The 15,708-nt window shown below is 44.8% G+C and overlaps 1 protein-coding gene across 2 annotated transcripts in view; it reads left to right on the top strand.

Moving 5' to 3' along the window:
- The first annotated feature begins 406 nt into the window (after positions 1 to 406).
- SH2D4A (SH2 domain containing 4A) overlaps positions 407 to 15,708 on the top strand; it is an 83,058-nt gene continuing 67,756 nt past the window's right edge. For both annotated transcript variants that reach the window (XM_003412493.3, XM_064272753.1), the window contains exons 1-2: positions 407 to 509; positions 9,000 to 9,391. In XM_003412493.3, the coding sequence (XP_003412541.2) occupies positions 9,211 to 9,391 (181 nt within the window). In that variant the 5' untranslated portion in view covers positions 407 to 509; positions 9,000 to 9,210. The remainder of the gene's footprint in view (positions 510 to 8,999; positions 9,392 to 15,708) is intronic.

Below are 15,708 nucleotides of genomic sequence, written 5' to 3' on the forward strand. Positions count from 1 at the left end.
CGCGGGTGGGGCAGCGCGGGCGGGCCAGGGCTGAGGGACGCTGTTTGCCAACATCACCGCCTGAGTGTTTGTCCAGCCAGTCTGTAAAGCTCGCGGGCGCCTTTGCTTTTCCCTGCCTCCCTTCCCGACAACTTCTGGAGGCCCAACTAGACGTGGCAGGTGCTGGGGTCCTCCTGCCCACGCGATCCCAGTGCCCTGAACAGGTAGATGCTGGGGGGAGGGGGGGAGCAGACCAGAAAGGGGAGGCCTGGGAGAAGTGTGTGTGCGTGTGCGTGTGTCCGGAGTGTTCTCGAGCCAGACAGTGAAGGCCCGGGGACCGAGGGGAGGTGGGGCTGTGAGCGGAGGAAGGTCGGGGCGAGGCCTCGGTCCCGGCCGCGCGCCCTCCTCCTCCGCCCCCTTCCGTCCCGCCCCGGGCGCGCTCAGGTGTAGGGCCGAGCGGCTAGCGCAGCGGCGGCGGCTGGTGGACGGTGTCAGATGTCAGGTGTCGGGTGTCCGAAGCCGCCGGCTGGGTGAGCAGCGGCCCCGGAGGGCCGGGGGCTTGTGGTTCTAGGGGTGAAGCTAGAGGGGGAGGCCTTCGGGGAAGTTCTGGGGATCCCGGCGGGTGATACGTGTATTCGAGGGGTGTGTGAGCACACAACGCATGATTACGCACGGGGCGCAGGCGGGGCGCCTCGGGGTGGCCGGCGTGGGAGGATCTGGCGCTCCCTAGCTTTTGGACTCCAGCAGTAGAACGGTGCTGGGGAGCCACGTCTCTCTCGCTCTTCGCTCTGGTTCTGGGTCACCCGTCCACCTTATGACGTCCACCGCCACATTTGTGCGAACAAACACCCTGCGTCTATAGCACCATATTGACTTTCTCCTCGAGGAGATTTCTTGAGGGCTGGGAAAACTGTTTCTGCCGGCGCCCTACTCGGCAGTGGTTCCCGGGCGCGGCCACGTGGGATCGGTGCGCGCCACCTCCCTGGCCTAGGTGGGCCACAGGCTGCCGGTTTGGAAGGCAGAGCCAGGCACGGTGCCAGTGTGCTCCGGGTGGCCTTCCTCAAACAGGTGGGCACCACTGCCCGCTCCAGCCGCGCTCCTTTCCTCGGGGTCCACGCACAAGTCTGAATAGAGGTGGGAGGGGAATTGGGAGACGCAGTGAGAAACCACGGTTTGTAGGTTTTCTGCTCGGCGTTGTGTCTCCTTGATCAAGGGTCTCGAGGCGGAAGCAACCCTTGCACCTGTCTCTAAACTTAGATTCTCCTCACCTCATAAAAGCCTGTTACAATTATTGGATACAAGTATTTTAAAAGTGAATAAGTATGTGGAAGGCATAATGTGGCCATAGATTTGTCATGAGTGGAATTCTCTAGGTAAACCCTTGTGTTGCAGTAAATTCAAATTTCCGAAGGCTGATATATGCTTATAAAACAACTTCCCAAATTGCTGTCCTCTCTGGTAATTCATTTTGTCCTCAAAAGCAGCCCCTTTACAGATTGAACAAGATAAGGGAATTTTGAAAATGGAAGTGGCTATTTTCAAAGAATTAGAAGTTAAAGCTCTATTATAACGTTAAAATTGTATTGCTCATACCACAATATTTTTATAATTTAGGCTGTTTCAGCCTTTTGGGGGGGAATCTTTGAGGGGTTCAGCGGCTGTGGCAGATGGGAGAATCAGATGAAATCTATGGACTTTATGGAAGACTGAATTGATCCTATGACTCTTTGGAAATTGGTTTTTGAAATGCATAGTAGGTGTGGGCTTATTGCTTATCTTTTCTGTCTTTTAGGACAAGTGCTGTACAAGAAAAAAACCAAGTTAGTTGAACTTTTTATTAGTCTTGAATAACTAGGAGTTGTTTGAATCATATCAGGGAATGAAAGTGGGAAAAACCCTGGTTAGTTAATTTCCTCATTTTTATTTCCTCTACCTTGGCTCCACTTGTGTCCATGGCGTCATACTAGATTATATCACATGTGGTTGTTGTTGGGTGCCACTCAGTCCATTCCGACTCATAGCGACCCTGTGTACAACAAAATGAAACACTGCCTGGCTCTAAGCCATTCTCACAATCCTTGTTATGCTTGAGCCCATTGTGGCAACCACTGTATCAGTCCATCTCATTGAGTGTCTTCCTCTATTTCACTGACCCTCTACTTCACCAAGCATGATGTCCTTCTTCGGGGACTGGTCCCTCCTCATAACATACCCAAAGTATGTGAGATGAAGTCTCGCCATCCTCACTTTCAAGGAGCACTCTGGCTGTTTTCTTCCAAAACAGACTTGTTCATTCTTCTGCAATCCATGGTATATTCAGTGTTCTTTGTCAGCACCGTAATTCAAAGGCATCAATTCTTCTTTGGTCTTCCTTATTCATTGTCCAGCTTTCGCAGGCATACGACGTAATTGAAAAATATCATGGCTTGGGTCAGGTGCCCCTTAGTTCTTAAAGTGACATCTTTACTTTTTAATTCTTCAAAGAGTTTTTTGTAGCAGATTTGCCCAATGCAATATGTCTTTTGATTTCCTGACTGCTGCTTCCATGGGCGTTGATGATGGATCCAAGTAAAACGAAATCCTTGACAATGTCAATCTTTTCTCCATTTATCATGATGTTGCTTATTGGTTCAGCTGTGAGGATCTTTGTTTTCTGTATGTTGAGGTGTAATCCATACTGAAGGCTGTAGTCTTTGATCTTTGCTTTCAGCAAGCAAGGTTGTGTCATCTGCATATCACAAGTTGTTAATAAGTCTTCCTCCAATCCTGATACCACATTCTTCTTCATATAGTTCAGCTTCTCGGATTATTTGCTCGGCGTACAGATTGGATAAATATGGTAAAAGGGTACAACCCTGATGCACACCTTTCATTTCTTTTAAATTGTACTTTAGATAAAGGTTTACAGAACAAACTAGTTTCTCATTAAACAGTATAAGTATTGTTTTATGACACTGGTTAACAACCCCATGACAAGTCAACACTCTCCCTTCTCAACCTTGGGTTCCCCATTACCATCTTTCCTGTCCCCTTCTGCCTTCTAGTCCTTGCCCCAGGGCTCGTGTGCCCCTTTAGTCTCATTTTGTTTTATGGGCCTGTCCACTCTTTGGCTGAAGCGTGAACCTCAGGAGTGATGCCATTACTGAGCTGAAAGGGCATCTGGGGGCCATACTCTCAGGATTTCTTCAGCCTCTGTCAGGCCAGCAAGTCTGGTCTTTCTTTCTGAGTTAGAATTTTATTCTACATTTTTCTCCAGTTCTGTCTGGGACCCTCTGTTGTGATCCCTGTCAGAGCAGTCAGTGCTGTTAGCCGGGCACCATCTAGTTGTACTGGACTTAGCCTGGTGGAGGCCGTGGTAGATGTGATCCATTAGTCCTTTGGACTAATTTTTCCCTTGTATCTTTAGTTTTCTTCATTCTTCCTTGCTCCCAAAGGGGTGAGACCAGTGGCGTACCCTAGATGGCTGCTCACAGGCTTTAAGACCCCAGAGTAGAATGTAGAACATTTTCTTTATAAACTATGTTATGCCAGTTGAGCTAGATGTTCCCCGAGACCATGGTCCCCACAGCCCTCAGCCCAGCAATTCATTCCCTCAGGGAGTTTGGATGTATCTATGGAGCTTCCATGACTTTGCCTTGTACAAGTTGTGCTGGGTTCCCCAGGACTGTGTACTGTCTTACCCTTCACCAAAGTTATCACTTACCTATTGTCTGTTTAGTGTTTTTCCATCCCCACCACTCCCCTCCCTCGTAACCATCGAAGATTGTTTCTTTTTGTGGGTAAACATTTTCATGAGTTTTTACAGTGGTGGTCTTATACAATATTTGTCCTTTTGTGACTGACTTATTTCACTCAGCATAATGCCCTCCAGATTCATCCATGTTATGAGATGCTTCACAGATTCATAGTTTTTATTGTTGCATAATACTCCGTTGTGTGTATGTACCACAGTTTATCCATTCACCTGTTGATGGGCATCTAGATTGTTTCCATCTTTTTGCTATTGTGAACACTGCTGGAATGAACATGGGTGTGCATACGGTCTATTCATGTGACAACTCTTATTTCTCTAGGATATATTCCTAGGAGTGGGATTGCTGGATCATATGGTACTTCTATTTCTGGCTTTTTAAGGAAGTGCTATATCGTTTTCCATATCATTTTGCATTACAGTGCATAAGAGTTCCTATCTCCCTACAGCCTCTCCAGGGTAAGATGGTATCTCATTGTGGTTTTGATTTGAGTTTTTGTAATGGCGAGTGATTGAGAGCATTTCCTCGTGTGTCTGTTGGCAGCTTGAATGTCTTCTTTAGTGAAGTGTCTGTTCATTTCCTTTGCCCATTTTTTAATTGTATTATTTGTCTTTTTGTTGTAGACATGTTGGATTTTCTTGTAAATTTTAGAGATTAGACCTTTGTCTGATTTGTAATAGCCAAAAATTTTTTCCCAATCTGTAGATTCTCTTTTTACTCTTTCGGTGAAGTCTTTTGATGAGCATTAAGTGTTTAATTTTTAGAAGATCCCAGTTATCTAGCTTATCTTCTGGAGTTTTTGTGTTGTTGGTCATAGTTTGTATCCTGTTAATGCCATGTATTAGGGCCTCTAGCGTTGATCCTATTTTTTCTTCTGTGAACGTAATAGTGTTTTGCTTTGTATTTAGGTCTTTGATCCATTTTGAATTAGTTTTTATATGTTGACGCACATCTTTCTTGATTTTAAACCACGCAGTATTCCCTTGCTTTGTTCGAATGAGGCCTCTAGGGGTAAGTACAGGTTCCGCATGAGCACAATTAAGTATTCTGGAATTCCCATTCTTTGCAGTGTTATCCATAATTTGTTATGATTCACATAGTCAGATGCCTTTGCATAGTCAATAAAACACAGGTAAACATCCTTCTGGTATTCTCTGCTGTCAGCCAGGATTCATCTGACATCTGTAATGATATCCCTGGTTCCACGTCCTCTTCTGAATCCGGCTGGAATTTCTGGCAGTTCCTGTTGATGCACTGCTGCAACCACTTTTGAGTGATCTTCAGCAAAAATATCAATAACCACTAATGAACTTAAATGCTAGAGATATGCGTTTGCTACAAAAGGCAACAGAGAACAAAATAAAAGCTCCGTAAAGGAGCTTAAGCGTCTCATCACAAGGGCATGGTGGAACTCTCCTCACATGTGAGTGGTTGTGCCGTGTGTGCTGCTCCTAATGGTTATCTGGGAGGAGAAAAAGAGGAAAGTCTAAGTGCCCAGAGAATTAAGTGGGCAAACAGCATCCACACGTGGGCTAGCATCGTAGTTCTCTGCTCTCTGTCCTTGGGTGGAGTGTTTTCAATACCTGGCCATCCTGAAGCTATGTACAGTTGACCATGATGAGGCTTCTCTGCCCCTGAGAGGCACTTGGGGTCACGTACCTTTAGTTTAACATTTCTGTTGCTATAGGAATTTCTGGTCTTCATTTTGAAATTTCAGATGTGGTTCCACGTTATGATATTTTGATTCTGGACTCAGAAACTCACAAAAAGGCTTCTGTACGGTAGAGTACTTTAGAACAGACTCTAGGGCAAGACGTTCCAGTTCCTCCACTTTGCAGCTACTAACCTTCTGTGCCTCTCTCCGGCATCTCTGAAACGGGAATAGTGATGGACCTAATGCAGAGGATGTTGTGAAAATTAAATGAGTTGATACATGCAAAGTGCTTAAGATAGTGCCTGGTACAATAATGTTATTACCAGGAGTACTCTGGGTGGTGGGGGATGGAGGGTGGTGAGGATGAAGTTGGCACATTCAGGGTTTTAGTTTTAGGGTTTGCCCACTCCGTCACTGTTGCTAGGATTCACCCTGTTAAAAATGGGGAGCAGAGCAGAAACCTCAAGCCTTGCTGGGCAGCTCATTTTTTACTTCTGTGAAAGTCAACCACTGGAGTCATAGAATGTGCCTGCGAACGTAAGGACATTTACTGGAATGTCAAGGAGTCATTGGCTTTGGTTACTTACCACTTCATCTTGGAGAACTGGAGTCAAGTGGTTGAGGAACCAAATTCTTCCTGTGGTTAAGGACCATCACCTACAGGTAATGAATAGCTCAGCCTCTGGAAGCCTCTCCTTTAGTAGGGATTTTTTCCTGGTAGCGTAGTGGTTAAGTGCTACGGCTGCTAACCAAAGGGTTGGCAGTTCAAATCTGCCAGGCGCTGCTTGGAAACCCTATGGGGCAGTTCTGCTCTATCCTGTAGGGTCACTATGAGTCGGAAGTGACTCTACAGCATTGGGTGTGGCTTATTGGGTTTTACCTTTTGAGAAGGTGTTAGCACCAAAAAATAAATAAAGCATCAGTTCTGTGTCTGTTGCAGCCTTTGAGGGCACCACAAAGTAAATTACAAAATTAGCAAGGGACACTGGGAGGGAGTTGTTTGGCTAGGCTAGGAATCAGTGACACTGCTTTAATCCTTTTTTTTTTTTTAGTTTTTTTCTATTAGTATTTTATTTCCGCTTAAGTCTCTTGATGTGGGAGATTAAAGGTTGGAGTTAGCAAGAATAGTTTTAGCCTTCATGAAGGTCTCTGCTACCCAATGAATCCTTAGTGAATCTGCCTCCTCCGTTTGCAAAGCGCTCTCTCTTACCAGAGCGATTTCAGCGTGCTTATATAGGTTCCGGAAACCCTGGTGGCTACTGGTTAAGTGGTACGGCCAGGCGCTCCTTGGAAACTCTGTGGGGCAGTTGTACTCTGTCCTATAGGGTCGCTATGAGTCGAGATCGACTCAACGGCACTGGGTTTGTTTTTTTTTAATCTCAAAAGATTGGGTGTAAGTGAAGGAATAGCTTTGCAAAGAAAAGGAGGACTAGGGGAAGCCGCAGGGGACTCCCAGATGGTGAGAACTGCGCTACCATCTAGCCGTATGGAGTAACGGAAATAAGAGGAGCCAAAACTACAGTCATGCCTCCTTTAACATCCACAATAAACCAAAAAAAAAACCCACCCAAACCTGTTGCTGTCGAGTTGATTTTGACTTACAACATCCGCAATACATTCTGTGAAATAGGCGGTTATGTGATTTGGATGTTGTGGGAGCACCAGGGTCTGCCGGGCACGCGGGGCTCCTGGCGCACGCAGCGGTGGGGGTGTGTGGCGTGGGCAGCTCCCCCTGCGGACACCTCAGGTGAGTGCTCAGCTCCCGCAGGCCCCTAAAGGTCGTACGAAGGTCACGGTGGGGGGGCACCGACGGGGCGGGGCAGCAGGGGGTGGTCTCGGTGACCCTGTGCCCCCAGCTGGTCCCGTGATGCCTGTAGACCCTGGGCGCTTAGGAGCAGGAACTGGCGCCCACTCGTCCCAGCAGCAGGGGCGTCTGTTCCCGCGGGTGTAGGGCGGTGGGGATCCTCCAGGGGGCGCGCGTCGGACCGCTGGCTTATGTGGGTCGGACGTTTCCCAAATGGATGTTACGTGGCGCGTGTCCGTGTTGTGGCCACGGTGTGGCTGAGTGACTAGTCTGAAATTTAGGAGTGTCTGAAGTTAACTGTGGAGAAACAAGATATTTGAGAGGGGCACGGCTACATGGTGAGATTATTGAAGCATTGGAAACACCAAATTATTTGCCCACTTATTAGAAGTGAGTGATCCTGCACAGTCACAGCAACTTTTTTCGGGTGTCCTACTGTATGTGAGGAAACCCTGGTGGCGTAGTGGTTAAGGTCTACGGCTGTTAACCAAAAGATCAGCAGTTCGAACCCACCAAGTGCTTCTTGGAAATCCTGTGGGGCAGTTCTCCTCTGTCCTGTAGGGTCGCTATGAGTCAGAATCAACTCCCTGGCAGCGGGTTTGGTTTGGTTTTGGTTATTGTATGTGAAAAAAATTAAGAGTATTTTATGTTCCAAATGGAAATATATATATAATTTCTTTCTGATTACAAAAATATGTAGTTATAGTGTTAAAAAAAAATCAGCCAAATAGAAATGTATGAAACATCAGTGGAGTTGTCCTCTTCCCCCTTCATAGAACCACTGTTAAATGACTTGTGCGTACACAAGTCCATGGTTTCTTTTGAAAGGAGCCCTCTGCTAAACTCTTTTTTAAAGCAAGTCTCCTTTGTAATGAACCTGCTCACCTCTTTGTTTCTCCAGTTTATCTGGTCTGTAAATTTAGATTTTATTAAATCGGGTTATCTGGAAGAGGTACACCTAAAACCTGGTGACCTTCCAGAATGTACATAGGTGTTCTGCCCTGCACCTGCATTGTTTTCATGGCCCTGGTAGGTTATCTGGAAATGACACTGTCCTTTGTGAAGATGTACATAAACCAGAACTGAACCCGTTGCCACCAAGTCGATTCTGACTGAGCGATCCTATAGAACAAACTACAACTGCCCCACAGGGTTCCCGAGGTACAGCTGTCAGATTTGAACTGCGAAACTTTTGGTTAGCAGCCCAGCTCTTTAACTGCTGTGCCACCAGGGCTCTGAAGATGTACATAATTGTGTTTATTTTATGCTACTTTTAAGGGAAAATACAAAATTTATATTGTGGTCTAATTTTTATTCCTTCTCTTTCCCTTCTTTGACCATGGTTTTGGTTTGGTTTGGTTTGGGGTGGGTAACCGTGAAATCTCAAAAACAGTAGTTTCTTTTGAAATAGATTGTTTGGACAGAGCCTTTTAACTTCTCCTTTGACTGTTTTTTTTTTTTTTTCCATTCTTTTCTCAGCCATATAGTTGGTGGTTTGTTAGACTCTAAGGTAATAATAAAGTTTGCATAGCTGGGAGAAGGCCAAACCTCAGTTAATTGTTTTGTTTCCCTGAGACTGACTATATAAAGTTAGGCTTGGTTTTGTTTTGTTTGATAAAGTATCTTTGGAAATTACGGGATAGAGGTTACACAGACTCTTAATAAAGTGTGCCTCAGCCTTGCTTTTCTTTTCCCCTGGAATGAAAAGGGATACTCTGTTTCCTCTAAGCTTTATTCTCTTTATAAGCCCGCTCTTACCCAGCTCTTACACATTTTAATATCCCTGTTTTCTGGCTTTTGCTCTTTGCAGGATCAATGGATGGCACCTTGGACAGGATATTTGGTGCCAGGTCCCAGAAGCCAGTTTGCTGAATTATTGTCTCAGTCAGTCAGGATCACTGGGCTGTGAGTCTCTTTGAAGGTCTGTGGTCACTCCCAGGTGCCAGCTCAGGTGGAGGCACACCTGGAAGCCACTTTCAAGTACTTTTGCCACAGGTGTAAAAGACTCCCGAACTGCAAAGATGCTGAAACAGATACTCTCAGAGATGTACATAGATCCTGATCTACTGGCAGAGCTCAACGAAGAACAGAAACAGATCTTGTTCTTCAAGATGAGGGAAGAGCAGATCCGACGATGGAAAGAAAGAGAAGCAGCAATGGAAAAGAAGGAGTCCTTGCCAGTGAAACCCAGACCTAAGAAAGGTAAACTTAGCTTCGTCTCTCCTCTGGATATGCTAGGAGAATAGCTCCTGGTTGATTTTAACATTTCTCACAAGCAAGCCAGGTGCAGTTCCAATTTGGTAGACTGATCTTAAATGTTACTGAGGTTCTAATAGTGCAATTTGTCAACTTGAAGTCTATATACACACAGCATTTAGATGGCGTTATTATAGCCTTATGCAGATCTCTTCCTTGAAACCAGACTGACCTTAAGCTGAAATAAAAAATCATTTATGGGGTTTAATTTGAGGGGCATTTAGGAAGGATTTTACCTCCTTTGTTGTCACAAATGCCTGCTATTCTGCCAGCATAGCAGTTCTTAGATTAGCGTCTTTACAGCAGTTGTGTCAGCGTTTCTTAGACCTTGTGAGATTTTTCTGTGAGTTACCGTTTTTTAAGAAAACCCTCTCTTAAAATGCAAATATGGCTGTATAACCAAAAAAACCAAACCCACTGCTGTTGAATCTACTCCGACTCATAGCGACCCTGTAGGACAGAGTAGAACTGCCCCGTGGAGTTTCCAAGGCTGTAAATCTTTATGGAAGCAGACTGCCACATCTTTCCCTGGGCTTCTTTGTTTGCTGAATTGATCTCCTTGTGATGATTTAGACAAGACTTTAATATCAGTTTTCTTTTCTTTTTTTGCTTAAATCCTTCCTTTGCAGAGATTTATTTGAATCTACTTCTCAGAAAACCTGTATTACTTTGAAGTTATATAATCATGAAAAAAGTATGTTAATTTACAAGGCAAAAGTCCTATCATGCCAAAGGGCTATTATTACTCCTTAAATTTAACACTTGGAAAAATGTATTTTGCACTAGATTACATAGTTCCTCTTTTGAGGAAAAGGTTTGAGAGTCTTTCTCTCACTCCCCTAAAAAGATAATACTTCTCTATCTTTTATCTTGATCTGTCTTTGAGGATAAAGCCACATATTGTACAAGGTGTTGGTTATAATGACTGGTCCTAACCAGAGGTGCTGCTGTGCTGCAGAACTACTAAGCCTGCACCTATTATTTATTAAGACCTCACTGCAGTCCTTGCCCTTCCCCCTCTCTGCCCCCCTGGCTAGTACCAGCCTGATTTAAATGCTGCTATTCTCAGCCATTCATGGGGCCCTGGTGGCGCAGTGATTAAGAACTTGGCTGCTAAGCAAAAGGTCGGCAGTTCAGATCCACCAGCTACTCCTTGGAAACCCTATGGGACAGTTCTACTCTGTTCTATAGGGTCGCTATGAGTCAGAATAGACTTGATGGCAACGGGCTTGAGTTTTGTTTTTTTTTTTAATTCTTAGCAGTTCTTATCCAGGCCATGCCTTTGGAGATCAACCTTCTCTTGGCTCATTAAATATGTCTTGTTTAATCTTATTTATACCTTCACACCATTCTAGCTCACCACTTAGCAATTATTTCATTGTCATCTGGTAATTTGTTTCTATAAATATATGGACCACTGTGGGTCTCCTGGGCAGCGCAAATAGTTTGTGCTTGACTACTAACCTAAAGATTGGCAGTTTAAACCCACCCGGCAGCACCCCAGAAGAAGGGCCTGGCAATCTGCTTCTGTAAAGATCACAGCCAAGAAAACCCTATGGAGCAGTTCTACTCTAACCATGGGGTCACCGACTCAGCATCGACTGGATGGCAGTGGGTTGGGTTTTGGTGGTGAGCTTTCAGAGAGCATCCCTAGTGTTTGTGCATGGGGTATCCCAGGAACCGTTGTCTGCCTTTTAGCTATCTTCAGGTTAAAATAGGAGGGGCTGGAAAACAGCAAGAAGTATGGATTTAGTCCAGTAATAGATCCAAAAAGCATTTCCAAGTGTGGTGGGGAAACGTGTTCCTCTACAGGCAGAGAATTATGACTCTACTCTGTGCAATGGGGGATGAGTAGATGTCTAGACTCCCACTATCCTATATAATACAGTAACCACTGGCCGTGTATGGCTGTTATGCACATGAAATATGGCCAGTCCAACTTGAGGTGTGCTCTAAGTGGAAATTACCAGATTCCCGAGACTGAATAGGAAGAAAACAATGTAAAATATCACATTCATAAGGTTACATTGACCAGGTAGTAAAAGGATAATATTTTTGATTTCTTGAGTAAAATAAAATGTATTATTAGAATTAGTTTCACGGGTTTCTTTTTAGTTTTTATTGTGGCTACTAGGAAATTTATAATTATAGTAGTGGCTCACCTTTGGCAAGTACTGCTCTAGAGTGTGATAGTGACACCAGTCAGCATTATCGGAGCTTACCGGATGTTGGAGCCTAGCTAACTGCTTAAGTATATGGTCTCATTAAATAATCACAACCACGCCCTGAGGCATGAACTACTATTCACATTTTACAATTGGGGAAACCAAGGTTCAGAGATATTAACTAGTTTGCCCAGGGCGTACAACTAGGAAGCGATGAAGCTGGGATGTATTCTGGGTCTGATGCTCTCAAGGCTTGTACTGTTAACAAATATGCTACATACCAAGCTTAATTGGAGCTTAATAACAATTACTGTCATCTGAGAGTGCCTTGCATTTCAGTATGCTTGCATTGAGCCTTCGTTCTGCATGATTTTATCCGTAACACAAACAGAGGAGACCTTCCCTTAGTAAGGGTTGCCCAGCCCTTGTTTCATTGGTTCTCTGTCAAATCGTGGGAAGCCTAATGTCCAAAGCCTGGATCTGGTCACTGTGTGTGGCGCAGGAGGAGCTGGCTTTGCTTTGTCCCCTTGAAATGGGCTTGGCCTGGTGACATTTCAATTGCTGGGTTCTCATTGTTAGCAGCCAAGTGGGCAAGTTCCTTTCCTCAGAGCCTTTCCTTTTCATGAAATAACGATAAAGCCATTGGCTTGTGCCCCTGCAGACTCTCCTTCCTCCCATCTCTTCAGTCTTCAACCCCACTGCTTGCAGTAAGACCGGCAGAGACTCTGGATTCAGAGTTCTCGTCTGAATTGGCTACTCAGCCACATCTGGCTCCATGGAGAGCTGCCCCTCCGAGTCTCTCTCTGTCTTGGCATCGGTTCTCTTGCGCGCTCCCTGACCTTCTCTTTTGTCTCTCATCTCTGCCTGCCCCTTAAATGTCCGTCTTCTCCAGAGGGTGCCTCACTTTCCACTGGTGCTTTGTAATCTTGGCACAGGGTTAGGGGGCTCATAGACTCCTTTGAAAATTTACTTACAGCCTAGACCTAGAAAGATGCCCACAGCTTTTTGTGTGTAATTTCACCATATTCATAGACACCCTAAAGCTCATTCACAGGCTCCCTGGGAATTCATAGACCCTACGTTGAGGTTAAGGAGACCCGGTGGTGCAATGGTTAAGCCCTCGGCCGCTAACTGAAAGATTAGTAGTTCAGACTCACCTAGTGACTCTGCAGGAGGAAGACTTAGCAATCTGCTTCTGTAAAGATTACAGCCTAGAAAACCCTGTGGAGCCGTTCTACTCTGTCACATGGGTTGCTCTGAGTTGAAATCCACTCAACGACACCCAACAACAGCAGGTTAAAGATCTCTGCCTGTATTATCTCCCTGAGGCAGCTTTCTATCTTTAAAGATTAAACACTCCCTCTAGACCAGTGACTCACAAACCTATGTTGCCAAACCAGGTCTCTTGCCTAAGCTTCAGAATTAATGTCGGTTACCTAACGAATGTCTCCTCTCAGAAGGCCCACGAGCACTGCAAGCTCGACGCAAAGCTGAATTCGTCAGCATCATCACCTCCCCCCAGGTGACCCTGCTTCTCATTCTGTCAGGATCATTGGCACTAGTCTCTCCCTGGTCACCGAGATTGGAAACCCAGAAGCCACCCTCATTACTCCCTGTCTTTCACCCACTCATGTACTCACCGAATCCCATAGATTTTAATTCTTTGCCTCCATTCCATAGAGCTTTTGTCCCACCAAAGTAAAAATAGTCACAACCATCAGCATATTGGTCTATGAGTGTGTGGCGGGCATAAGCATTGTATTTGTTATTTAATTTAAATCCTCACAAGAGTCAGGTGAGGAGTAAATCCGGTAACATTATCCCTATTTTACAAACAAGGAAACATACATTTAGATGGAGGTTGTATGAGTCAGTGGTATAGGCAGAATTTGAACTCGGGTCCAGCCCAACTCTAAGGCTATGGTCTGAATCACTGGTCTTTACCTCCCTTTTCTCCTGCTTGAAAGTCTGTGTCCCTGACTCTGTGCCTCGTAATTTAACTGGATTTGGCTTCTTAGATACATGGTGGGTGTCTGTTTATGGATAATAACTGAGCTCTTCTTTCCTTTACCTTCCCTGGGCCCCATGGATTCATCTAGTCTCCCCTGTCTATTCCAGTCCATCAGTCTACTTTTCTGACTGAGTTTCTCTCTTTCCGATACTACCACCCCCTTCCCAGGACTATAGTGTGCTGCAGGTTCCCCAACTTCCTTTCTGTCCTTTTGTCTCTAGAAGAAGCATAAAAATCTACCAAACATTAAAAAAAAAAAAAAAACTACCAAACATTTTTTTTAAAAACAGATGTTAGTGGTAGTAAGTACAAGATTATTACCTAGGTTAACAAAAATAGCGAACAATGAAGAAAGCCACAGTTATAATTTCAGGAAGTCCTGATAGGAATTGGCCTTGGTCATTATGAAACTGAACATGGGGCTTGTGGTGGTGGTTGTTAGTTGCCATCGATTCGGCTGCAACTCCTGATGACCCTGTATATGAAAGAATGAAACATTGCCTGGTGCCATCTTTGTGATCCTTGGTATGTTGGGGTTCATTGTTGTAGCCCTTGTGCCAATCCATCTCATTGAGAGTTTCCCTTGTTTTTGTTGACTCTGCTTTAGCAAACGTGATGTCGTTTTCTCGAGATTGGTCTTTCCTAACGATGTGTCTAAAGTAAGCCAGCTGAAGTCTCACTATCCTTGCTTCTAAGGAGCATTCAGGTTGTATTTTCTCAAAGACTCTTCTGTTTGTTCTTCTGACAGTGGTCGGTGTATCTGATATTCTTTGCCACAATCACAGTTAAAATGCATCAGTTGCTCTTCTGTTTGTCTTTTTCACGGTCCAGCTTTCACATGCGTATGAGGCGATTGAAAAGACCATAGCTAGGGTCAGGTGCATCTTAGTCATCAAAGTGACATCTTTGCTTTTTCAAAACTTTTAAGAGGTCTCTTGCAGCAAATTTGCCCAGTGCAGATGTCATTTGATTTCCTGACTGATGTTTCTGTGGGTGTTGATTATTGATCCAAGTAGAATGAAATCCTTGACAACGTCACTTTCTTCTCCATTTATCGTGGTGCTGTTTATCAGTCCAGTTGTGAGGAATCTAGTTTTCTTCATGTTCAGGCATTATCTATACTGAAAGCTGTAGCCCCCATCCTGCTTCTCTAGGGGCAGGAAAGAACATGGTGGTGATGATACTTCCAAGAGAGCTCTGGTTTATGCTTGCTCTCCTGGCATTCCTTTTAGTTGTTATATTTTCACTCTCAAAATGTGTTTCAGCGTGGACACGTTATAAGGCTGGCCTAAAGATAGGTCTTGGAGCCAAGCAGATCAGTTTTAAGTTCTGGTTCTAACTGTATGATCTTGGATAAGTTCCTTAATACCCCTGACCCTCAACTTCCACATTGTAAAATAGGGTGAGTAGTAACCTAGGGTCTAATGACAGGTATGGCATGGGTATCAACCAATTAGAAAGGACATGGCCATGGCACTAGTGCCTTGGAGGCCCCTTCCATGCGTTCATCTCTTACGGTTTCTGGATCGGGGGCATGGTATATTATAGGAGGGGCCAGAGTGGTGGGAGATGCTTGGGGCATTGGGGCAGCAGTTTATGAAAGTATTCCAGTATTTTAACAATCTTGGTATTGGTGGATCGCTGCTTACATCAGCCCTGATGATACCCCTGTTGTATTTAATGTGAAAATTCTTTACTCAGTCCCTGGGACACCATAGAAGGCTCCTGGCATTGATTCTCTTCTGGCTTCTATTCACTCAGTTGTGGGTCTTCTGTTAGTGAGGGTAGAGTGATGATGCCTTTTTTTCCTCTCTTTCACACTCTCTGATACACATATCTTTTCTTTTACTGTGGTTGTTTTTCTGAGTTGGATACAAGTGGGGTGGCGAACAGGTGCTGACTCTTGGAAGTGCAGCGTCTTCACCCTGGGAGGGTCCTTGGAGTTGGCATTCACCTTTACCTGAGCAGATAATCCACATTGATGCTTCAAGTTCCTATGCCCTCCCCCGCTGCTCTAACCTACCATGGGGGCTACATCAGGCACAAAGGTGTGGTGAGCAGGTTCAAACTACAATGTAAGAATGGAA

The sequence above is a fragment of the Loxodonta africana genome, chromosome 19, assembly GCF_030014295.1.
Source record: "Loxodonta africana isolate mLoxAfr1 chromosome 19, mLoxAfr1.hap2, whole genome shotgun sequence".
NCBI lineage: Eukaryota > Metazoa > Chordata > Mammalia > Proboscidea > Elephantidae > Loxodonta > Loxodonta africana.